Below are 22,099 nucleotides of genomic sequence, written 5' to 3' on the forward strand. Positions count from 1 at the left end.
CATCCACCTCGAGGACACAGCCCAGCACAGCCCCGGAGAGCCTCAGCTGGGTCAGGGCGCCCCTGCTCTGGCCTCGCGCAGCCCCTGCGGCCCGGCTGCTCCCCAGCATGCTCTGCCTCCCGAGTGGCCCCGGCTCTGCTGGGCCATCCTCTCTGGGACCCCCCGTGGGATGAGCCCGGCACACCAGGGCGGCCCAAGGGGCCAGTGCGGGGGCTCTGGGTTTGCATGCCCGGTCACACAGGCACACACGGGCACAGATGCCACCAGTGGGTCCTTCCCAGAGGGCGGGGTGGCTGGCCTGAGCAAGACCTTCGGCGCCCCTGCCTGGCCGCGCCGCAGCCCTATTCGCTCGGACTAGGAAGGGCCGAGGGGAGTTTGGGGTTCACCCTTGGCTGGGGGTCACTGAGTGGAGGCATCACCTGACTTCAGGGGAGGCCGTGGCTGGAGAGAGCCCGGGGGACCGGAAGGCGGGGGCGCGGAGCGTGGGGCCCGGGGGGCAGCCCGGTGGTCGGCCGGCTCTGGCCAGTCCCCCGCGCTCCCATCCCCCCGGGGACTCAGCCGCGTGGCTGGCAGCCCCTGGCCACGGAGGGCCCAGGCGAAGCCCACTGGAAGGGCCGAGACCAGCCGGGGTGGCCCCAGGTGGACCCTCTCAGGGGGTAGGGGTGGGCGGTGATGCCCCGTAGCCCTGGGCTCCTCCATGAGGTGGGGCGCCAGCTCGTGGTGGGGACGGCCACACCTGCCCTGAGGACAGGCGGGCAGTGGGGGGCCTCGGGCTAGGCGGCCCCAGTGGTGGTGGGGGTCTTAGTCTGCTCTGGCGCCACAACAAAATACCACACGCTGGGGGCCTGAAACAACAGACATTTATTTCCTCATAGTCCTGGAGGCTGGAGGGAGGTTCAAGATCACGGTGGCAGCCAGTTTGCTTCAGGGCGAGGGCCTGCTTCCTGGCCTGCAGACGGCCGCCTTCTCGCTGTGCCCTCACAGTGCGGGCAGAGAGGTCTGGTCTCTTCCTCTTCGTGTAAGGACACTGGCCCCATCACGGGGACCAGCCCTAATCTTCCCCCACCTCCTGTTTCCATCGCCTTGGGGTTAGGGCTTCCACACGTGAATTTTGGGGGGACACAAACATCTGTTCCTTGACAGTGGGGTTCCAGGTCCCCACCACACCACGGGGAGGGGCTCGCTGACCCTGTGTCTGATAATTCTTCCCTCCCGCTCAGCAAGGAGGCCCGGGCCGCGGCCCCAGGACAGCTCCATTTCCGCCGTCCCCGCCCTGGCAGGAGGCCCCTTGGCCCGCGGCGACGATGTGCAGGGGCGCAGGGGTGCGGAAGCCCAGGCCGCGGCTGTGTGCCCGGCTCGGGTCATGTTTACCCTCGGGAGTCCAGTGCCAGGGCCCCCACCCGGCCTCGCAGCCCTAAGTTGACTCGGGCTCCAGGATAAACACCCATTCAGCCACACAAGGCCCCTTTGTCCAGGACGAGGCTCCTGGCCCAGGACGCTGCCCGGCGGCCCGTGTCCTCAGCGTGGCCAGCCGCCCCTCGTGGCCTTCTCTGGGCAGACGCCTGGCCTGGCTCAGAGGCCCCAGCTGGGGACGGGGACCCGGGCGGCCCTTGGAGCGGCCAGAGAGGCCAGGCAGGCTGAGCTGGGTGCGGAGATTGCCCCTCCAGGCCCTGTCAGAGCAGCCCTGACCCCCCAAAGAGCACTGCGTCCCTGCAGCCGTGACCATCCTGCCCTCTCGGCCAGGCACACCCGAGGGAGGTAAGGACGCCGAGGAGCTGCAGCGGGGCAGCGGGGCAGTGGGTGGGCCCGGGAGCTGCAGGCCCCGTCCTGCCCCTTGCCCACCCAGGCCCCTGTGGCTCCCCCCACTCCCCCCAGGCAGAAGAGGTGCTGCCCACACCCGCATCCTGCCGTTGGCCACTGGTCCCTGTGACCTCAGCGTCCTTATCTGTGAAACGGCCTCCGCAGACTTTGGAGGCCCCTCAGCTTCTAAACTCCTCCCGGGTGGGAGTGTGCCCACTTCTGTCTGGGGTGGAAGTGAGATGGGGGGTGCCTATCCGGGAGCGGGGTGGGGGCCCCTGTGCTGAGGCAGGGGGTGAAATGGAGGTTCCTGTGCAGGGAGGCGTGGCATGGGGTGGGAGTGGGGAAGGGGCTCCAGGGTTTGGGGGCGGCACACGGAGAGCAGGAGCCTGAGTCACTGTGGGGAGGGGGCCCAGCGTGGTGAGCAAACCCAGACCCCCGGGCAGAGAAGCCGGTCATCACGGGCAGCGGGCCTGCCTGCAGGAAGCTGAGGGGCGGCCTCTACGTGAGAAGAGCACGTGCGCTTAGGCCTCGAGGGCCTCCAGCCTCCTTTCCGGGGGGCCCAGTCCTGGGGCTGGCCTGGGCGGGGCTGGTGGGAGGGCCCCCAGAGCCAGTGCCCCAGCCACGCCTGGCTGGCTCGGGGGTGTCAAGGATGCTCCTCTAAGTGGTGGCTTTTAGGCAGAGGGGTGACGGCCCTGGGCCAAGGTCCTGCTGGCCCACCCAGGGGCTTGGCCCTGACGCTGGGAGCCGGGAGCCACGACAGGTTCTTGAGCACAGGAGGACCGCGTGTGACTCTGGTTAGAAAATGACCCTCTGGCAGTTGTACTGAGAATGGGGGCAGTTGGGGGACCCAGAGGGGTCCCAGGAGGCCGGGCAGGAGGTGCCACAGGGACAGGGGAGATGGTGGGGCTGGAGCCCAGGGGACCGTGGGGGGCCTGGAGCCTGGGCTCCTGCCTGGCCTTTTGTCACTCTGAACGTACTGAGGACAGATGCGCTGTGTGCCTGTGGCGGCCCACGGAGGGGGGGGGCTCCTCAGTGGGACTGTCATCAGGTTCCCGTCCCTGTGCTGCAGCCCGTGGCCGGCAGCGACCCCTGGTGGTAGCCAGCATGTCGCTGCGGCCCACCGCGGGTCCGTCCCTCACTGGCGGCGGGATGCTGGGGGGCGGATGCGGTGGGCGGGATGCGCGGGGGCCGAAGCGGGGGGCCGATGTGGGGGGCGGATGCGGGGGCCCAGATGCCGGGGGCCGGGGGGCGGGATGCGCGGGGGCCGACGCGGGTGGGCCATGCCGGGGGGCGGATGCGGGGGGCCCGGATGCGGGGGGCAGGCCTCAGCCGGGCCCTGGTACTGGGGTGGGGTGGAGGCGGTGGTTGGTGCGGGGGCTCCCTGAGGAGGAAGCGCCCTTGTGTCGGAGGCTCCCCTCAGGGCTGGTGTCCTGTGCCTGCTCCAGCACCGCCCAGGAATAGGGTGGACATGAGACTGAGGAACGGCTCCAGGGCTCAGAGCTTCAGAGACCAGTGTCTGGCCAGCTCTCTGCCCGCCTGTGTCCAGGGTCCCCTGATGCCCTGCAGGCTGGGACCTGCCCAGTTCAGAGGGGCTCCCGGGGGCTGTCTGGTGCCCGCTGCGCCCGTGCCAGGGCCTCACCTCCACCCTCCAAGCGTTCCCCCCCGCCTTCAGTGAGCAAGGGACCGAGACAAGGACAGTGCTCCGGCCGGTGTCCGAGGGTCCAGTGAGCATGTACTACGGGCCCCTCCTCTGGAGCAGGCCCTGAGGGTCTGAGACGCAGCCCACTGGGGCTGGGGGTGTAGACTCAGACCCCCCCACTTTGAGACGTTATTTCTTACCTCTGAGCCTCTGGAGGCAGAGCTTTTGTCAGGAGCTTCGAATGTCTGTCCAGGGAGGGCTCTCCAGAGAGACAGCCAGAGGAGACCCACCTGCCCTCGAATATTTCATCCCCTCCGTCTTCTCGGGTCTCTCTCAGGAGACTGTGGGGTCCTACTGGGGGGCGGGCCGGCAGGCTGGAAACCCAGGCGGGAGCTGCTGGTCCCGAGACCGACCCCTCCTCCCTCGTGGGCTGGAGGCCTCCCCACCGCCGAGGACAGCTCGGTGCTACCACGGCAGGCGTGAACGCGGCACGGCTACAGACACCCTGCAACACCTCGGTGAGTGTTCGACTACCAGGGGCCGCGGCCTTGCCAGGTGACACAAAGCCAGCTGCCGCCGTGGCTGCCTTGGTTTGCTTTCTTACTCGAAGACTTGAGTCCGTCTGGATTCTGATCTGCGGCCGAGGCAGAGACACAGCCGCCCCTGACCACAGAGCCGCCCAGGCAGATGGGGTGAGGCCGGAGCCCACTCGGCCGACCCCCAGGAGGGGCTGCCCACCCGCCCAGCCACCCACCTACCCATCGGGTAGCTGTGAGGTGCGGGGCAGGGAAGGGCCAAAGGCACGGAGCGGACAGCAGCTGTGGTCGGTTCAGCCGGAAACTGTCCCTTTAATGAAGACCAGGAGAGCTCTATTGCTTAGACTTAAGGGAAACTTTATTTATTCTTCCTAAAGCAACCTAGTTTAAAAACGAGTTGAGGTTAACAGAGAAGAAAAACCCAGACAGACAGACAGACACACAGACAGACGGGGGGAAGACGGCACAGGTCGGGGCTGCCACATCAGATTCTCTCCATCTTGGAAATGAGGTCATCACAGATTCTGGTCAGTTCATCGTTTTCTTTAGTCTGAAGGAGGAAAATCAAATCCCTAGATTTCTCCCAGCGCTTGGAGCTGGGAGCAGGCCCAGAGCTTCTAGAACCAGGAGGGCTGCTCTTCCCGCACTCCGCCTGGACCCGTGGGGCCCCTGTGCCCACCTTCTGCTCGACGACCTTCTCCAGCGAGTGGACGCGCATCTGCTCCTTCCTCAGGACCGCCTGCAGCGCCAGGGCCTCCGCCTGGGCCTTGCTCCGGACCTGGGTGATCTCCTCGTTCGCCCTGGGGCAGCAGAGGGGCTGGGCTGAGCCCGCGGGGGACCAGACCCCTCCCGAGGGGGCCTCCTGCACCCGCCCGCCGCCGAGCCCCGGCACTCACAGCTGGAGCTTCTCCTCCGCGTGGGCCTTCAGCGCCTGGTACCTCTGGCCCTCCTTCTCGAGCCTCCCTATGGAATCCTCAACACACTTCTTCAGCGACTCTTCGTTCTGGAAGGAAGAGCGGACGCTGAGCCCTGAGCTGAGGGCCCAGGCTCGCTGGGTCACTCGTGGAGCCGCGGTGGACCAGGCTGCAGGGGAAGAGCTCTTCCCGTTTCCTTCCGGAGACGGCCAGCACTCCCACAGCCCCAGGCCTCCTCATCCCGCGGTTAGAGGCCTCCGGACGCGGGGCCTGACCCCCCGCCCCCCGGGGGACCCTGCCTGACACACAGAGCCCTCCTGCTCAGTCCCCGTGCCTATATCCAGGCGCCTCGGGGGAAAGCAGGCCGGGCCCCAGGTCCACGGACCAGCCCCTGCCCTCCTGCCCCCCAGCCCTGTGCTTTGGGGGCCGGGTCTCCTCTGCCCCAGGAGGGAGACAGCAGCGGCAGGGAACATCTGGACGCAGCGGTCTCTGTGCAGGCCACACAGGGACAGCCTCGCGGGCACTCACGTCCGGCAGTAGGCGACAAAGCCGCGAGCTGAGAGTGCGGGTAGAAGGAGGGCTGGAGCCTGGGGCCCACACCCCCCCGGGGGGGGGGCCTCTCCTTTCTTCCCAGACTCAGCACCAAGGCTCAGCTCACCCCCTCTCCCTGCAGGGCCCCCAGCCTCTCCCCGTCACTGCTTGCCACGCTGCCCCACTGGCACCAATGCCGACCCCGCTGTCCCTGGGGCCTCTCGCCGGCCAGGCACCCACCGTGCGGTAGCCTTCGATCACTTCCTTCTGTTTCTCAAACCGCTTGAAGAGGTCGGAGAACGACTTCTCCATGGAGTGCAGGTCCGCAGTCAGCTGGTCTTTCTCCCTCAGAACCTTCTGGATCTCGGCTTTGGCAAGTTCCTTCTGTTTCTGAGCCTCCTCTTAAAGGAAGACCAGCGCTCGGGATTAGTGGGCGGCCAGCAGGTGGCGCCACAGACGACCAGTGTCAGGAGGTCCCCCTGGGGCGCTGACCAGCCCCCCCTCTCGGGACCTTCCAGGGCAGGACCTGGGGGTCCCAAGTGCCCAGAAAACAGCTGTTTCCTCAACACCAGCTCCACCCGGAAGCCGAGGCAGCGGACAACGAACCCAGGGCCTGACTGCAGAGCCCAGGCCACACCTACCCCACGTTCGGGGCCTCCAGCCCCAGCCCGGACACACCCGGTGCCCAGCACCCACGGAGACTGCAGCTGGACGCGCGGCCCCCGGGGCAGGGGGCAGACCGCGGGTGCAGCGCCCACTGGAGGGACCCAGTCTGTTTGCTGCCACGGCCCCGGATGCCAACTCGGGGCCCGGCCAACCTGAGGGCTGATAAGCACCCGGGGCCCGGCGCCCCCCAGCCTCCCTGACTGCCAGCTGCCCCAGCCCAGGGGCCCGCGGGCACCTGGCACTCACCCATCGCCTGGTACACGGTCCCCTCAAACCCGTCCATGATTTTCCTGTGGGAGGAGAGCAGGTGCCATGAGCCCCGAGAGTGCGTCGCGGGGCCCTGGGCAGCCAGCAGGCAGACTCACCCCATCTCCAGGATCTTCTCCTGCAGCGCCGTGCACCTGCCCCTAAGCGCCTCGTTCTCCTTCTGCATCGCCCCAACCTGTGCAGACCACACACCCGAGTTGGCGCCGGTGTCCTCCCGTGCTGGGGTCTCCCGCCCCCACTCAGCAGACGTCGCAGTGCTGGGGGGTCGGTGTGCGGTGGGTGCGCCGGTTGAGACGCCTCCCGACACAGGCGGGGCGGGAGAGCAGCGTGCAGGGGAGGGCCCCGCGGCAGAGAGGACACCGCCCGAAGACGGCGGGCGGGTGCCGGAGCTGCTGGGCCCAGCACGGCCCCGGCGCACAGGCCTGCCTGAGAGGGGACCAGCCGGACGCCACCCAGGGCATCACCAAGGCAGCAAGGGGACATGGGGGCTGCTTACCCCCTGGCAGCTCAGAGCGGATGCCCAGACCCTCGCTTGCGAACAGGTTCTGCGAGAGACACTGGGTGGAAACGCAGGACATTCAGCTGCCTGGGTGCCTGGCTCGGGGGTCGCTGAGCGGACGCCTGCGATCCTGCCTGCACGGCGTGAGCAAGGCCAGCGCACAGAGCTGCCACCCCCAGCTCCCCGAGGTTCCTCAGAGCAGCCTGCAGGCGCCACCCCCAGGGCTGCAGCCAGCAGGTGGGGGCCGCTCGCCGGGCACCTCCCCTCCCCACCGCACCCCTCGCCCCCACCGCACCCCTCGCCCTCACCGCAGTGTCCAGGTCCTTCTGGCTGTACTGCAGCACGTCCACAATGGGGCCCACGGGCAGCAGCGGAGCCCTGGGTCCAAGGTCACATGGAGCTGGGCCGAGCATCTGGCAGGGCGACAGAGACCGGCTGGGCCGCAAGCTCCCCTGGGCACTCCTCTCCTGCCCCGTCGGCTCCCCAGATGGCACGGCGCAGCCAGGGGCGGCCCCTCGGGCCAACGGACCCCTTAAGCCTTCAGATCCACAGCACGTGAAAGCCGGGCCCTTAGGTGTTTCTTTACACCACAGAGGGGACGAACCACTTACGGGAACGCCCGGGGCTCCTGCGAAGTCCAGGTCCAGCAGCTGGGCCTCCAGGGGGCTTCCCGAGGAATGCGCGTCTGTGCCCCGTGCACTGAGAGCGGAAGAGAACACGCGTGCTGTCTGCGTGCGTAGGGGTCGGCCCAGACTCTCCCCCAGGGCCACGGGGTCAATGTTCGGGACACGTGGGCCACGCGGCCCATCAGGCTGCCCACCTCTGCTGTCGGAGGGGCCGCACGGGCACAGAAGAGCACAGACCCGCTTACAGACTTGCTTACGAGCTCGGCCAGGGCAGCTGGGGCCCGGCCACTGTCTCTGCCCCCCTCCCTGCGGCTGGGCGCTCCCATCGTCACACGGCCTGTGTGGATCAGATTCCCGCCCGCCCCAGCGCACCTGCTGGGCTCCGGGGCCACAGGCGCCGGCCCCCGGGGGCTGTCTTGCAGGAGCGGGTCAAACTTAAGGTACAAGGACTGCTTCCTCAGGGCCGACTCCTTAAACTGCAGGGGAGGAAGCAGGGTCACCGGTGCCCCCGACACGACAGCCTCCACGCTGCGCCCCCACGCCCCGCCACGGGAGCCGCCCTGACCCGAGTGGCCTGCGGGCGGTTGGCCCGGGACAGGACTCCACGGGGGAAAGAGCGGCGGAAGCAGCCGGGCCGCCCAGCACGTCTGGTCAGACGCGGACACCGCTCGCGGTTGAGGAATCGCGGCCGGGGCTGCTCTAGAAAGAGCCCCTTTTGAGACTCGCACTTGAGGAAAGGCCGCCGCGAAGGGCGCCCGGGGAACTCACCGAGGACGCCCCGAACTGCTCCAGGTAATCCACCTCGGCCCCCGTGCCTAGAACTGAAAGGGAGACACCAGCTGCCAGCTGCACCCCACAGGCCGGGTGCCCGGGGGAAACCAAGGCCAGCTCGGCACCCGCCGCCAGCACTCGGGCTGTGCACACGGAGCGGCACCCCTCCCTGTCCACCCTTGACTGACGGCCCTTTGCTACACAGCGGGGTTGCTGCCCTCAGGCTCAGGACGCTTGGGGCTGGATGGTTCCGTGGGGCCGGGCTGTGTCCCGCAGGGTGTTGACAGCACCCCCGGGGGCGTGACAACCAAAGGCGTCCCCTGGGGTCTAAATCGCCCGGGTTGAGAACCACTGTGTAGAACCACCCTAAAAGAGTCCTTGAATTTCTGATAATATGACCTTTGCTTAAAAAACCTAAGGGTAACTCACACCATAGACAAAAATTAACTCAAAATGGATCAAAGACCTAAATGTATGAGCTAAAACCATAAAATTCTTAGAAGGAAACATGAGGGCAAATCTCCATGACACTGGATTTGGCAGTGATTTCTTAGAATTGACACAAAAAGCACAAGCAGCAATAGAACAGATGGGGCTGGAAAGTTAACGTTGTGCTTCCAAGGATACCATCGAGAAGTGAAGAGAGGGACTTTCCTGGTGGTCCAGTGGTTAAGAATCTGCCTTCAAATGCAGGGGACGTGGGTTCGATCCCTGGTTGGGGAACTAGGATCCCACATGCCGCGGAGAAACTAAGCCCGCACACCACAACTACAGAGCCCGGGTGCCCTAACGAAGATCCCGAGTACTGCAACTAAGACCCGACGAGCCAAAGAAAGAAAGCAAAGAGAGAATTTTTGTGAATCATGTACCCAAAGAAGAATTCTTACCTAGATTATACAAGAAATCTTTACAACTCAAAAAAAAAAAAAACAAAACCCAATTAAAAAACAGGTAAAGGAACTCAGCAGATGCTTCTCCAAAGAAGAGACATGAAAGGTCAACGTCAGTCAGCAGGGAGACAGACCAAAACACGCCGAGACCGCACTGCACACCCACCGGGACAGTGGGGTGCAGACCTGGACCCTCAAACGATGCGGGGGCAGAGTAGAGGGTGCGGACCCCGTGGGGAACAGCTGGACGGCTCCTCAAACAGTTACACAGTGTTACCACGTCCCCCTCAGGGTACGTCTGCCCCAGAGAGATGGGAAACGTACGCTCACACAAAACGTGTACGTGAGTGTTCCCAGGAGCCTCGTTCATACGAGCCAAAAAGTGGCAATCAACTGGTAAAAGAAGAAACAAGGTGCGGTCTATCCACATGGGGACTATTACTCAGCCATAAAAGGAAGTCCTCACACAATGTGACATGAGGGACTTGGAAACGTCACACGACACAAACCCCGAGTCACGTGTCTCCAGGGTCCCTGGCGGAGGGGGCAGGCTGCCCCAGTGGAGCTGATCCACGGTTCGTGGTCCCGCCCGCACGGGGAGGACCCCACAATGGCCCTGCCACACGGAAACCCTACACTCCTCTCCTGCCTTCTCTAGGCCTGGGGGTTTTAAGTCACCAGAACTGAGATCCTGGCGAGCTGCCTCCTGTCCTGAAAAGCGCCTCAGTTGGAAGTCCTCAGTGAAGGCAGCTCAGACCCGCGGCTCTTCCACCCCCTCATCCCGGGTGCGTGGACGGGCAGGGCTTCTCCTTTTATCTCTACGGGGTCTCGTTTCAAACAGCACTTCGATTCAGCGAGGTCCCGCTGCCTCCTGTGTCTGTATCTGTACCGCCTGAGTCAGTCAGGTCTGCTGCCTGTTTTTCTAAGTTGGCGTAATATTTTTTTTTTTTTAGTATCACAGATATTAGTCCTGTTCTCCTGAAAACGCCCATCGTTTGATAAACCAGAAGTTTCTGTGTGAATCACTAAAGTCAGGGGACGGGGTTGCCTGCAGGATGACCGCCCGCGGGCGCCACGGAACACGGTTCCAGCACCCTGGCCTCGAGGACGGTGAACGACGTACCCTCGGCGGGGTCCCGGAAGTGCTCCCTGCTCAGGTCCAGGCTGGGCTCCGGCCCCCCGGGGGGGTCGGGGGTGTGGGGTCAGTGGGCACGGTCGGCGGCTTGCTGCCCGGGCTGCTGGTGGGAGCCGACGCCCCCGAAGTGTCTGCGGTCCCCTCCTGGAAAGGAGGTCGGGGTCACCGCGGGGGGCGCGTCAAGACGAGGGGGCGTGGGGGGAGCGGGGGAAGCAGCGTGTCCCACCCCCAGCCCCACCGGCCTGCCTCTGCCCCGTGACGATCTGCAGACGTGGCAACAGCATGAGGACGCCCGCCCACACCCAGTACCTCGCCCGCCGCTTCTGCGGTCCCTGCCAAGGTCTGCGCCCCCGTGTGTCATCCGCCGAGGCCAAGAGCACCTGCCTAAAGAGACGGGGTCAGCAGGGCCCGCGCCCCCACGCCTCCCGTCCGGCACCGAGCTGCCACCAGCCCTCCCCCAGGAGCCAGGCTCGAGGCCCAGCCAGGTGGCCCCGCAAAGCCATCCCCCGACCTCACCTACAACAGAATCGCTCCTCAGAAGAGGACAAGGCACTCTGAGGTCATTTCAACTCAAGAAAAGCAAACCGCAAGGATCCATTTATCCTTTTTACGGGAAACTGGCCACAGAAGCCGGTGTCGGGCGGCACTGGGCGCACCCTCGGCCACTGAGCGGCGTCCCGCAGAGCGGGGACAGGCCTGCGGCGGGGCTCACGCCGGGAGACGGGGCTCCCCGGAGCTGCGCTGCGGGAATCCTGGGGCTCTCGGCTAGATATCTTGCTAGACTTCCGGATGCGTCGCAGGGAACGCATCTCAGCGCGGGCCGCCCCCTCCCCGCTATTGCCCAAGAGCTGTGGCAGCTGCGCCGGGGCCCCGGCTCAGGGCCGCAGGTGGCATCTCTGGTCTCGCGCCCACCACTGCCACCCTGTGCTCACCGGCTTGGAGACGAGGCCTCTGTGGCCGGCCCGCTCCTGGGGTTGCCCTGGGGGCGGCGCCTCTCCATTCACCTCCGGCGGGTTTACAGTCTGGGTCGTCCAGCTTGCCCCGGTCCAGGCTGTTGGACCCGCGGGGAGGGGGATCGGGACCACTCGCCCGCCTCCATGAGGGCCTTTTCCTCCTTTTCCTGCCTCGCCGCTGGTCTCCTCGAGGGAGGTCTGAGAGCCGGGGTCTTCCCTTGTTTCCTCAGTGGGGGCGGCCTTTTGCTGGTGGCCGGTCAGAGAAGTCAAATTCCAGCCTTATGGGCTCACTCCTCAAAGAGTCGGCCGTCTGGCCTTCGGCCTCCCTTCCTCTGAGGACTGGGGAACGTGGCGCCTCCAGCCTCCACGGGGCCAGCTGGGGCGGTGTGTCCTCGCGGCTGGCAGTGACCTTGGAGCCCGCTGGGGCCTCGCCAGGCAGGTCCACGAGGGGCTCTGCTCCGCGGGCTTCTCTGAGGTGGGTACTAGGAGCTGAAGCGGCCCCAGCAGAGGGAGCAGGGACCCCGCTCGAGTTTTCCCCTGCGGCTCCCAGCAGTCCTCTGTTCTGTCCTGGGACGCCATCCCCGGGAGGGTCTTCTAGAATTGTGGAGGGTAGAGGTAGCACTTTCCTCTAAGGAATGAGGATGGACATGTTCTTCCTGGTGTGCTCAGGGCTGCCCGACGTTTGTCCCTGGAGATGCCTCTGGGTTTTCAACACTTCGGGCATCTGGGAAGAGCTTGCAGGATCCAGGCAGGCCAGGGGAGCCAAGGAGGGCCCGCGCTGCGACGCCTGTCGTCAGAGCTGGTCTCACGTCCTGAAGGGGGGTTGGCATCGGCCACTGCTGGTTTCTGGAGAATTCCCATTGGTCCGTTCTGTTCGGTCTCTGTTTCCTTGGTGAACTGTTGGCTTTTTTAGAAAGACTTAGTTAACACTAAGGAACCAGTTAGGTTTTTAGTTAGATTTTAGTCCACGTGAAAACATTAGCTAAATACAGGAAAAAAAAGAGCATTTGGTCAACCCTCTCCTCAAGATTAACCTTCACAAGTACGTTCCCACAAGTCAGTGCGGGCGGGCCACCTAGAGACACAGGTGGCTGAGAGAGAGGAGAAACCTGACTGACAACAGCCAAGGTTGAGGTCCTCCATGCTGGCCTATTTTTCCCTTTTGGTTGGGGACCACCAGCTACACGGGCAGGGACAGGCAGGGCACACCAGGGGTCAGGCTTTCCCGCTGGAGAGAGGAAAGGCCAGGTCAAGGACGCTGCCTTCACAAGGAGCAGGGCCCAGCTCCCGGGTCCTCCTGGCCCCTCCACGCCCCTGCCCCTGTGGCTGGAGCAGCTCAGACCCCAGGGGCCAGGAGGCAGCATCTGAACGGCTTGGGTTTGCCTTCCCTCCTGGGGATTGTTACAAAAGAACAGATTTGAGTCACTCTAATCTCATTCAGCTGAATCTCAAAATGAAACTAAAAAATTGAAGTGGAATAGTAGCAAGGAAACCTAGGGAAGAGGGGGGAGATTCCGGTCTGAGGAGTTCCAGCCATGGGGGGATACTCGGCCCAAGGACATTTCACTCACTGGAGCGAGGTGAAAGGTATGTAGTGACCTTTTGCTTTATACCTTTCTCTGCACACCTGAAATCCGTTTAAAAGAAAAAGCAAGTTTTAAACAGTTTAAGTCAGCAAAAGTCAGAACAAAATGTGCCAGCGAGGCCCCTTCCCATTCTGGATGCAGAGGGTCCCTCGGGGCGCCAGCCGGGTTAATTCAGCCTCATCTGGGGGTGAAGAGCCACCGCCAGGGTCCTCGTCTCCAGACAGAGGCAGGAAAAGCCTTGGCATTCACACTGTCGACCACCTCACGCAAGCCAACCACCTAATGCCAGGCGAGGCTGCAAAGAAGCTTCTGCTGGTTAAAGTCAAGTGTTTCAAATCTGATTCGTCAGGCCACACGTGTTCTGGTCAGATTACACAACAGACGGGTTCCTCTGCCTTTAGCAGTAAGAGCTATCTGTAAGCTTTCTCCAGGGCTTGCTGCTGAGGACAGGAGACGGACCTGCAAGCAGGAGACCCCAGTGCAATGCTAAAAAAGAAGCAAAACCACAGAGCGTCCCTCCTTGGAGATTCGGCCAGGACATTTCATGAAGTTAGAGAAACAAAAACCAAGGCCAATTTGTTGGCAAGAGCACAACAGAGGAACAGAATGTGAAGTTTAAACTTCCTGTTTTATTATTCACTTTTCCAACAACAAACGACTTCGCAGGTGCTCTGGGCCGCACACTACACAAACTCAGAGCAGAGACCAGGAGGAGCCCAACCGGATGTGACAGATGAAACAGAATTTTCCTGCCAAGTCCATCAGAGGGGTTACAAATTGCAGTACATCAAACAGTGCCAACACTTACTTCTCTTTCTGGGTCCAGACTTGATGACAGTTTTCTAATCCAATGGTGTCGCCCAGAGCAAAACAAGCTTCAAGCTTGCTGCCCCGTGCTGGGACTCTTAACATTCTGTGTGTCTGTGGATCCCGCAGAGGTGTCTGAAAAGTAACCTGTCGGGGAGAGAGGAGGGCACCTGTTCCAATAATTCAAGTCTTCAAGCACACGCTGGCAGCACCGTGCCCTGCCCTGCCAGCTCAGTAAGTCCCGGGAAAGCAGGGTGACCTCATGTGTGACGCACAGTAGATAGTACGCAGAGGTAAGACGTGCTTACCTTCATAGCTTTGGCTGTGCTCTTAGGTGGTACATTTTCTTTCTGTGACAGACGGAGAACAGATGATCTTCCGGTAAGTTCCGGTGGTGAAAACAGGAAGTCACAGTTTTCTGTACTTTTGTCACCAGTGACATTCTCATCACTGAAAATGTGCAGACTCATTCTGAAAAGCAGACAGTTTTGTGTCAGGAGTAGGGCAGTGACACCACGCTGTCTGGACGCACATATGTGAAGGTGACCAGCTGACGCCACAGTGCTGCAAGGGGGACATCCGCCTTCCTGCACAAGTGGGTCACACCTCAGGCAGTGCGTCCTCGTCAGGCAGTCCCCACCCTGCTCTGGGGGAGCTGCCACCCTCCCAGGAGCAAGAGGCTAGAGGGGCTTTCAGCCCACAGGGCAAGAAGGAAGACCCAAGTGCTCGAAATAACTCGAACTTGTGGGTAAAAGTTGGGAGACAGATAAGGGCTGATCTGTGGCAAAACTGCAAGGGGCAGAGGAAGCCTGGGCCTCCCCACAGGCCTCGGCTATCAGAGGTGCAGCAGCTGCCAAGTTAGCGGACAACAGAAAGCAGGAGGGGGGACTTCCCCGGTGGTCCAGGGGTAAGAACTGCGCTCCAATGCAGGGGGCCTGGGTTCGATACCTGGTCAGGGGAACTAGATTCTGCATGCACGCCACAACTAAGAGTTTGCATGCTGCAACTAAGGAGCCCGCATGCTGCAACTAAGACCCGGCACAGCCAAAGTACAGTAAATGAAAATGAGTAAGTAATGCAATAAGATGCTATTTCAAAAAATAAAGAAAGAGAGAGGAGGAGGAAGAAAAAAGAGAATTAAAAAAAAAGAAAAGCAGAAGGGCACAGCAGCTTGCTCTCCACCCATGGAGCTGGGAAACAGGGGACTGGACTAGGGCGTCAGGAGGGCCGAGGCTCAGAGCAGGAGCTAGAGGATAGTAACAAGCAGCAAGTGCAGAGGTCACTTGGGGGGGAGTCGAGGCGCTTCTGCAGCAGGGGCCCCAGTGGGGGCCCAGAGGGTTCTAGAACAATCCCATTCCTCCTTCCGAAGCCCTCATAATGGTCAACACCGTGGTGTTCCCAACTTCGGAGACACCAGAGCACTGGGCCATTGACCTGCCCGGGGGCACTACAGGTCCTTGCTGGCGGTGGGGGCCCTGGGGACTGTGGCTGCAAGAGGCCAGGTGGCTGGGGCAGGGAGAGAAAGGGTGGCCTGGAAAGAGGTGAGCTCAGCGTGGGAGGTCAGGGTGACAAGCCACCTTGAAGGGCGCGGGGGTAGGGCGCTGCGTCTGGAGGACAGGGAGGGCTCGGAGGGAAGCGGGCGGTCAGAGCTCTGGCACCCGGCCAGGGTGGAGTGGTCTGCCCTGGCTCGGCAGCAGGCCGCACCTGCCGTGCGGAGGCGGGAAAGATAAGCCTAAGCCAAGGGTCACTATTAGGTTTGGCCTGAGCAACGGGGTAAAACGGGGAAGGGGGCTGGATGGCTGGAGGACACAGAAGGGAGACATCTTGCCGGAAGACCCCCTTCGCCTGGGGAAGGTGGGAGAACAATGAGAGCAGCCTTTAGGGGTTTGGCTTCTATAATGATGGGGCCACGGAGGGGGCTCCTGAGCAGAGGGAGCCGGGCCAGGCGGGGAGGAGGACTGGTGGCGGGGGGCGAGCGGGTTCTCCGGAATCAGCGGGGCGGGGAGCGTGGAGCCCAGGTTTCCACATCAGGTGCGTCAGGAGTCAGGTGCTGCAGGAGTCGGTGAAGGCTCTCAGGTGGGGCTGCGCCCAGAGGAGGGGCCGGAATTAGAAGGCCAGGCTTGGGCGCAGAGCTGCAAGCCCGCGGGTATTCAGAGGCGGAGACGTGTCTCTGCAAGTCACAGCCACGGGTGGTTTGCGGCTGGACGAGGTCACCGGGATAGGGAGAGGAGAGGCCGGCGCAGCGGGCCGGAGGGGCCTCCTGGAGGGCGACGTAGGAGCCACCAGGCGTCTCGGGAGGCAGGGGCGGGAACCCATCGGCTCCGCTTCCGTTTGCGCCCGGGCGGGCAGGATGAGGGCAGGCGAGAGGGTACCCCGAGGAGGGGCCCAGACGGCGGGCAGGGCGGAGCCGCGGAGGGGCCTAGGCTCACGTCCAGGGTGGCCGCCAGCACGGCAGGCAGAGACCCGAGGCTAGGCCAGAGGCGGGACCGGAGCCCCAAGCCCGGACCCCACCGCCGCCTTACCTGTCGGCCGCCGCGCGGAACCGAGGGAGCGGGAGGCGCGGGGTCCGGGAGCCCTTCTGCCCGCCGCCGATTCAAATACCGACGGTTGGCGCGCGCGGCCAATCAGCGCGTGGCTGGGGCGGGACGCAGGGCACCGCCAGCCAATGGGAGGTCGAGTCACAGGTCACGCCCACGAGGAGGTTCCGCTTCCGGGGTGACGGCACGCTGGGCGCGGCGGACGCCGGAATTCTCGGTAACCGCGGCTCGCCAGGCGGGCGTAGGGGAAAGGCCGTTTGCGGGCGGGCAGTGACTGCGGGGCCCGCTGTCGCCCGGAAATCTCGGGCTCTGCTGCGGACGCGCCTGGGCTGCACGGAAAGGTCAGGGCCTGAGAGCCGCTCGCCCCAGTCTCAGTTTCCCCAGCTGTGCAGTGGGGCTAAGTGCAGCACCGCCACCAAGGCGGGTCCTGAGGCGCATCCAAACCCTCGCGAGGACTGTCGCGGCAGCTCACAATTTCTGTCCGAGCGAGGGGACCGGGAACTTCATTTCCCAGAGTGCCCCGCAGGACGCCATCTCCCAGAGCGCCCCGCGAATGGCCTGAGGGTGGGGACTCCATTTCCCAAAGTGCCCCGCGCCTTCCGGACCTGGGCGCCGCGGCCTGTTCTCCTCGCTGGGGCAGCGGGCCTCGCCGGGACGGCTTCCCGGAGGCGACGGTTGCGCGATGGACAGCCCCGAGGTCACCTTCACGCTGGCCTACGTGGTGTTCGCCGTGTGCTTCGTGTTCACCCCCACTGAGTTCCACTCGGCCGGGCTCACGGTGCAGAACCTGCTGTCGGGCTGGCTGGGCAGCGAGGACGCCGCCTTCGTGCCCTACCACCTGCGCCGCACGGCCGCCACGCTGCTGTGCCACTCCCTGCTGCCGCTAGGTGAGCTCGGCGGGCGTGGGCGGCGCTCGAGACCGAGCTCCGGGACCCCAGAGGGGGGAGGGACGGCGGAGGGCGCCCGTGCGGTAGAGCCGAGGCTGCGGGCCAAGCGCCCGTGTGCTCCCAGGAGTGGGGAGAACGGTGCTGGCGGCAGCTGCCTCTTGCAGGTACCTGGCGGAAAGGCGGACTCAACCCTGGGGGAAGGGGTGCTTTGCTCACTGGGGCGGGTGGTGAGCTGTCACATGGGGGGGCAGCTCCCAGGAGAGGGGCATGAGTTAACTGATGCAAATAGGGGTGACCCGCCCCAGTCTTTGGGCGGTGGGTGCGGGAAAGGCAGGCAGAGAGGGTGACGCCAGTTGGGAGTGTCACAGGTGCAGAAGCCAGGGAAGGCGTGTGTGTGGGGGGGACGCTCAGACGTTGTCAGGGGCTGTGCTGGGTGGTGATCCAGGTGCTAGCTGGCTTCTGGGAGGCTGGCTGGTTGGATGGGGTACTAGGTGGGATTCTCTGGAGGACTTGGGGTCAGAAGTAAGTCTGGGAGGGCGGTGGCGGTGGCCAGCAGCGTGTGCAGCTCGGTGGACACAGGGAGGGGTTTCCAGCTGGCAGCAGGGCGTGGAGAGCGGGCTGGGCTGAGGCTGGCCTGTGCATGGGGGCTGCCTGCTTTGTGTGGAAGGCGGCAGAGGAGAGCCCACGCCAGCATAGAGGCAGGGCCGACGTGGTGAGCTGGGAGCTCTGCTGAGCCCCCAGGGAGGCAGGGATGCAGGGATGCCTGTCAGCCGGCTTCCCACACGAGGAGTTCGGGTTCTCCTGAGGGTAGTGTGTTGGGTTTCCGCCCTGGGAACTAAGGATCTCTGCAGCTTTATGGAGCCTCTAACTGCATCTTCCCACCAGGCTGTGGGGGGCTGGGCCACCACCATCCCGTGATGGACAGGGAAACTGGAAGGTGAGCCGAGTGACTTACGGGGGCCACTTGAGGAGGAAATGGGGTGGAGCCTGGCCTTGTGATCAGACAAGGAGTCTGTTTTTTCTTTTTGAATTTGTTTTGAAATACCTTTGAACCTTTAGAGATGTGTTATTTATTTCCACACGATGAGTTACTTAAAGCATATCAACTTGATCAACAACATTTATTATTATTTTTGCAATTTCAAATCTGTGCTGCAGGTCACTGTCTGTTTCATTAATTTCGACATGCAAATTGGCCCCCATCTGGCCAGCAGGAGCCCTGGAGCTGGCTCCTGTGTCCTTGTGACATGCTCCTGTCGTTCTTTGCTTACTGTCTGGCACACGACATCCCAGTTCTGGGACGGGCCATGTTCTGATCTGCCTCCTCAGAGTAGGTGGGGTCCAGAGGCCAAGATCTGGCCCCAGGAGGGCCAGTGGGCAGCTCTGCATTGGGTGACGCCAGATCCTTGTATTTATTTTTGCCTTTCTAGGTTTTTCTCATTTTATTTCTGGTAGTTATATGTCATTTGTACAAAACTAAAGTAGTAAGATAAAAATGTTTTCTGCTGACAGGGCAAGGACTGAGGTGAGTCAGCTGTAGAAGCGGGCAAGGCTCACCTGCCTTGGGGTACCATGGTCTTGCTCTGGGAGCCGACCAGGGCAGAGGGCCACGCCCAGGGCTGGGGACTAAAGGAAGTGTGCCCCCCCAGAGGGTCAGGGACAGCACTGTGGACCTTGGTGGGTACCACCTGAGGAGGATGAGTGTGGCAGTCCCAACCTCTGCTGAGGCTTGCCCTGTCCCTTTTAGGCTACTACGTGGGCATGTGTTTCGCAGCCTCAGAAAAGCGGCTCTACTCCCCCAGCCAGGCCCCGGAGACTTGGCGGGTCTTCCTCCTGCTGGCATTGACACTGCCCACCATCGCCTGCACCTTGATCTACTACTGGTCCCGAGACCGGTGGGCCCACCACCCATTGGCCCGCACCCTGGCCCACTATGCCTTCCCGCAGTCAGGCTGGCGGGCCGTCGCTTCCTCCGTGGACACCGAGTTCCGGCGGATCGACAAATTTGCCACGGGGGCGCCGGGTGCCCGTGTGATTGTGACAGACACGTGGGTGATGAAGGTGACCACGTACCGTGTGCACGTGGCCCAGCAGCAGGACGTGCACCTGACTGTGACGGAGTCCCAGCAGCACGACCTCTCCCCAGACTCGAACCTGCCTGTGCAACTCCTCACCATCCGCGTGGCCAGTGCCAACCCTGCCGTGCCGGCCTTCGACATCCGGTAGGCGGGCCTGCGGCTGGGTGGGGGTGAGGCTGGGGTTGCCGGGGTGGGTGTGGCCAGCCAGCGCCCAAGTTCTGGTCTTTGAGTTGCTCCAGGAGGTGATGATGGTGGGAGCTGGTCCCATCAGCCGCCCCTCCAGCGTGCCCCTCCCTCGGCGCCCCCATCCCCCCGGCCCCCCTCAGGTACTCTCTGCTTCCCCTTTTTGCACACCCTGCTCCGAGCCGCCTTCCACAGCATGTCGGGGGGAGCACAGGGGGGATGTTTGGGGGCCACCGTGTAGCACGGAGGCTCGGTGGCTCCCTCGGCTCTGAGGCCTGGGCCCGAGCCCAGGTGTTCCCGTCTAGTTCAGGCTGCGGCTGGCCTGCGCTGCCCCTCCTGGGACACGCCCTGGGCCTGAACCTGCCGAGGGCTAGGCTCTCTGTGTCTCAGCTGCAGTCCTCCCGCCCTCCTGCCCTCCCACATCGCGGGGGGCCAGTGGGCAGCTTTGGGTCTGTGGGCTCCGGCCCCAGGGCCCTCTCTGCTGGCTGCTGGGCTGTGCCTGGGCCGCCACGTCTGTGTGGCTGTGGGCGCCCTGGGCACTGGGGCACAGCCTTGGCCTCTCTGCCTGCCCCGGGGTCCTTGCCAGCCCCCTGGGAACCACAGCCCTGCCCCGCAGACGCGCCCGGTGGTCCCCACCCAGCAGCAAACACCTCGTGCAGGCTGAACTCCACGGAGTATGGTGAGCTGTGTGAGAAGCTCCGGGCGCCCATCCGCAGCGCGGCCAACGTGGTCATCCACCAGAGCTTGGGCGACCTGTTCCTGGAGACCTTCGCCTCCCTGGTGGAGGTCAACCCGGCCTACTCGGTCCCCAGCAGCCAGGTGGGGGGCTGGGCAGGGGTGGCGGCTTTCCCAGCTGGGCCCCCATGGACCACGTCTCCTGCGGTGGGGGCCCCCCAGGGCGGCCTGGCAGGGCTCCCTCTGACCGCCTGGGCCGCCTGCAGGACCTGGAGGCGTGCATTGGCTGCATGCAGACCCGGGCCAGCGTGAGGCTGGTGAAGACCTGCCAGGAGGCGGACGAGGGCGAGTGCCAGCAGTGCTGTTGCCGCCCCATGTGGTGTCTCACCTGCATGGGCAAGTGGTTCGCCAGCCGCCAGGACCCGCAGCGCCCCGACACCTGGCTGGCCAGCCGTGTGCCCTGCCCCACCTGCCGCGCGCGCTTCTGCATCCTGGACGTGTGTGCCGTGCGCTGAGCCCGCCAGAGGGACCCCGCCACTGCCTTGGGGCGTAGTTGGGCCTCTGGGCCCTGGTTTGGGCTGTCATGGGTGCCTCATCCCGGTGTGGCCACTCACCGGTGCAGAAGGGCTGAGGCTGCAGTAGGGCTGGGGTTTTAGTTTTAAAAAGAAGTTTTCTGCTGAAGTTCTGTGTCCGGCAGCAGGACGGGTCCTCAGCGCCCCTGTCTCCCCCACTCTTCATGTTTCCGATTAGGGGTAGATGCTGGGCATGCAGAACGTGGTGTTGGGTCCAGCTCCAGAGCATTCTGGGGCCCCCTGAGCTGTGTTCTGGGAGACCCCGTGGCCTGCCCCAGATGGCCCTAACTTAAACTACTTGCCTTAAACGTATGGGGCACATAAACCTTAACGGCTCGTCAGTTACACGACAGACTCGGATTTGCCCGAGACTGCAGTCTATCCTGCTCCTGTCCCCAAGCCGGCTGCTGGCCCTGTGGCATCGGCACCCTCCACGCCCCCCACGGAGGCTGCTCTGAGGACCTGGCGCAGAGCTCATGGGTGGAGGGTGAGAGCACTGCCCAGGGTCTCCTGGTGATTGTGGCCAGCCAAGGGCCCACTCCTGGGGGGGGTGGCCCCTGCCTGCTCCCTGCCCAGGGATACCCCGGGCTTCCCGTCAGGGGCTGACTGCTTTCAGCTGCCATTCTCTTAGCCGCGTGCCTGTGGGGGCTGCCCACCCCTTGGAGGGGCCTGTAACCACGTGCCTTCTGCCGCTCCTGCGAGCCCAGGGAAAGGGCCAAGTTTCAGACTCCTGGTAGCGAGGGCATTGAGCTGAAGACCATGCTCCACAGCAACGTCCTACATTCGGATGACAAGCTTGTTGGGACTCAGCACGAGGCTGGCCGTAGCCCTGCAGGGTCCACCCACTTAGGAAGGGAAGTGCCCAGCAGTCAAGGCAATGGCAGCCGTCTTCCCAATTCCTGGTGGTGCAGGAGGGGAGCAGGGAGGCAAGTGCCAGGTCCCTGGGTACAGCTCTGACAGATGGGACTGTTGGAGGGGCCCTAAGCCCCCTAAACCTGGTCATTCTAAGCAGGGGAGATGGACTCAGCTGGCCCAACTCACCCAAGGCTGCACCAAAGCCAGGGATTTGGGAGCGAGAAGCCCAGCTTTGTGGTCCTCGGGGGTGCCCACAGATGAAGGCCATCAGAGGGGCAGGCGGGAGCCATGCCCAGCCTCATCCTGGAGTTTCAAACCTTGGCAAGGGAGAGCCAGGCCTGGGGTTATCTTTTCTACGAAAGAAACTTAGTTTTATAAAGGTAAATCTATTGTAGTGAAGTGATACACTATTTAATAAAATGTTACTATGAGTTTATATATTTTCTTGATTGGAATATTTTGTTTTTCCTGATATTCAAGCTCTGGTAACAATTGGGGAGATGCCATCTTAGAAGTGGCAGGTTTAATGTGCACGTTTTACTCAGAATAAGAGAAGGGAGGCAGACTTTGCAGGAATCTTCCTCTGATTTCCCAGCTGGGGTCAGAAAAGCCCATTTCCAGGGCACCCTCGTTGAAGGGTCCTGGGGGTTGTAGGGGGGGGGGTCAGCATGCAGGCGCTCCAGGTACAGGGG

General features: G+C 63.4%; 2 protein-coding genes across 4 annotated transcripts; one reads left to right on the forward strand and one right to left on the reverse strand.

Moving 5' to 3' along the window:
• Positions 1 to 4,320: 4,320 nt before the first annotated feature.
• Positions 4,321 to 16,272, reverse strand: TACC3 (transforming acidic coiled-coil containing protein 3). Its single transcript, XM_036852307.1, is given in 23 exon segments — positions 4,321 to 4,525; positions 4,655 to 4,775; positions 4,872 to 4,978; positions 5,661 to 5,821; positions 6,333 to 6,376; positions 6,452 to 6,528; positions 7,161 to 7,265; positions 7,464 to 7,551; positions 7,851 to 7,954; positions 8,247 to 8,299; positions 10,263 to 10,323; positions 10,326 to 10,415; positions 11,099 to 11,148; positions 11,190 to 11,262; positions 11,265 to 11,357; positions 11,359 to 11,481; positions 11,484 to 11,846; positions 11,848 to 11,942; positions 11,945 to 11,992; positions 11,995 to 12,131; positions 13,622 to 13,767; positions 13,929 to 14,091; positions 16,143 to 16,272. Coding segments are annotated over 22 exon segments (2,367 nt in total). The 5' UTR covers position 14,091; positions 16,143 to 16,272; the 3' UTR covers positions 4,321 to 4,459.
• A 529-nt stretch (positions 16,273 to 16,801) lies between these two features.
• TMEM129 (transmembrane protein 129, E3 ubiquitin ligase) lies at positions 16,802 to 21,843 on the forward strand. Of its 3 annotated transcripts, XM_036852304.1 has the most exons (4): positions 16,802 to 17,044; positions 18,792 to 19,266; positions 19,965 to 20,124; positions 20,247 to 21,843. In XM_036852304.1, exons 1-4 carry the CDS (start codon positions 16,840 to 16,842, stop codon positions 20,493 to 20,495), a joined length of 1,089 nt encoding a protein of 362 aa, XP_036708199.1. In that variant the 5' UTR covers positions 16,802 to 16,839; the 3' UTR covers positions 20,496 to 21,843. The 3 variants fall into 3 exon arrangements, with proteins under 3 accessions (XP_036708199.1, XP_036708201.1, XP_036708200.1); XM_036852306.1 differs by lacking the exon at positions 19,965 to 20,124 and having other exon boundaries at positions 20,247 to 20,441; XM_036852305.1 differs by lacking the exon at positions 20,247 to 21,843 and having other exon boundaries at positions 19,922 to 20,123.
• The last annotated feature ends 256 nt before the right edge of the window (positions 21,844 to 22,099 follow it).

The sequence above is a fragment of the Balaenoptera musculus genome, chromosome 5 (assembly GCF_009873245.2).
Source record: "Balaenoptera musculus isolate JJ_BM4_2016_0621 chromosome 5, mBalMus1.pri.v3, whole genome shotgun sequence".
NCBI lineage: Eukaryota > Metazoa > Chordata > Mammalia > Artiodactyla > Balaenopteridae > Balaenoptera > Balaenoptera musculus.

Coding starts and splice junctions, on each gene's coding strand:
- TMEM129 (XM_036852304.1), top strand. CDS start 16,840: ATGGACAGCCCCGAGGTCACCTTCACGCTGGCCTACGTGGTGTTCGCC. Junction 17,045..18,791: donor CCACTCCCTGCTGCCGCTAG/GTGAGCTCGGCG, acceptor TGTCCCTTTTAG/GCTACTACGTGGGCATGTGT. Junction 19,267..19,964: donor GTGCCGGCCTTCGACATCCG/GTAGGCGGGCCT, acceptor CACCTCGTGCAG/GCTGAACTCCACGGAGTATG.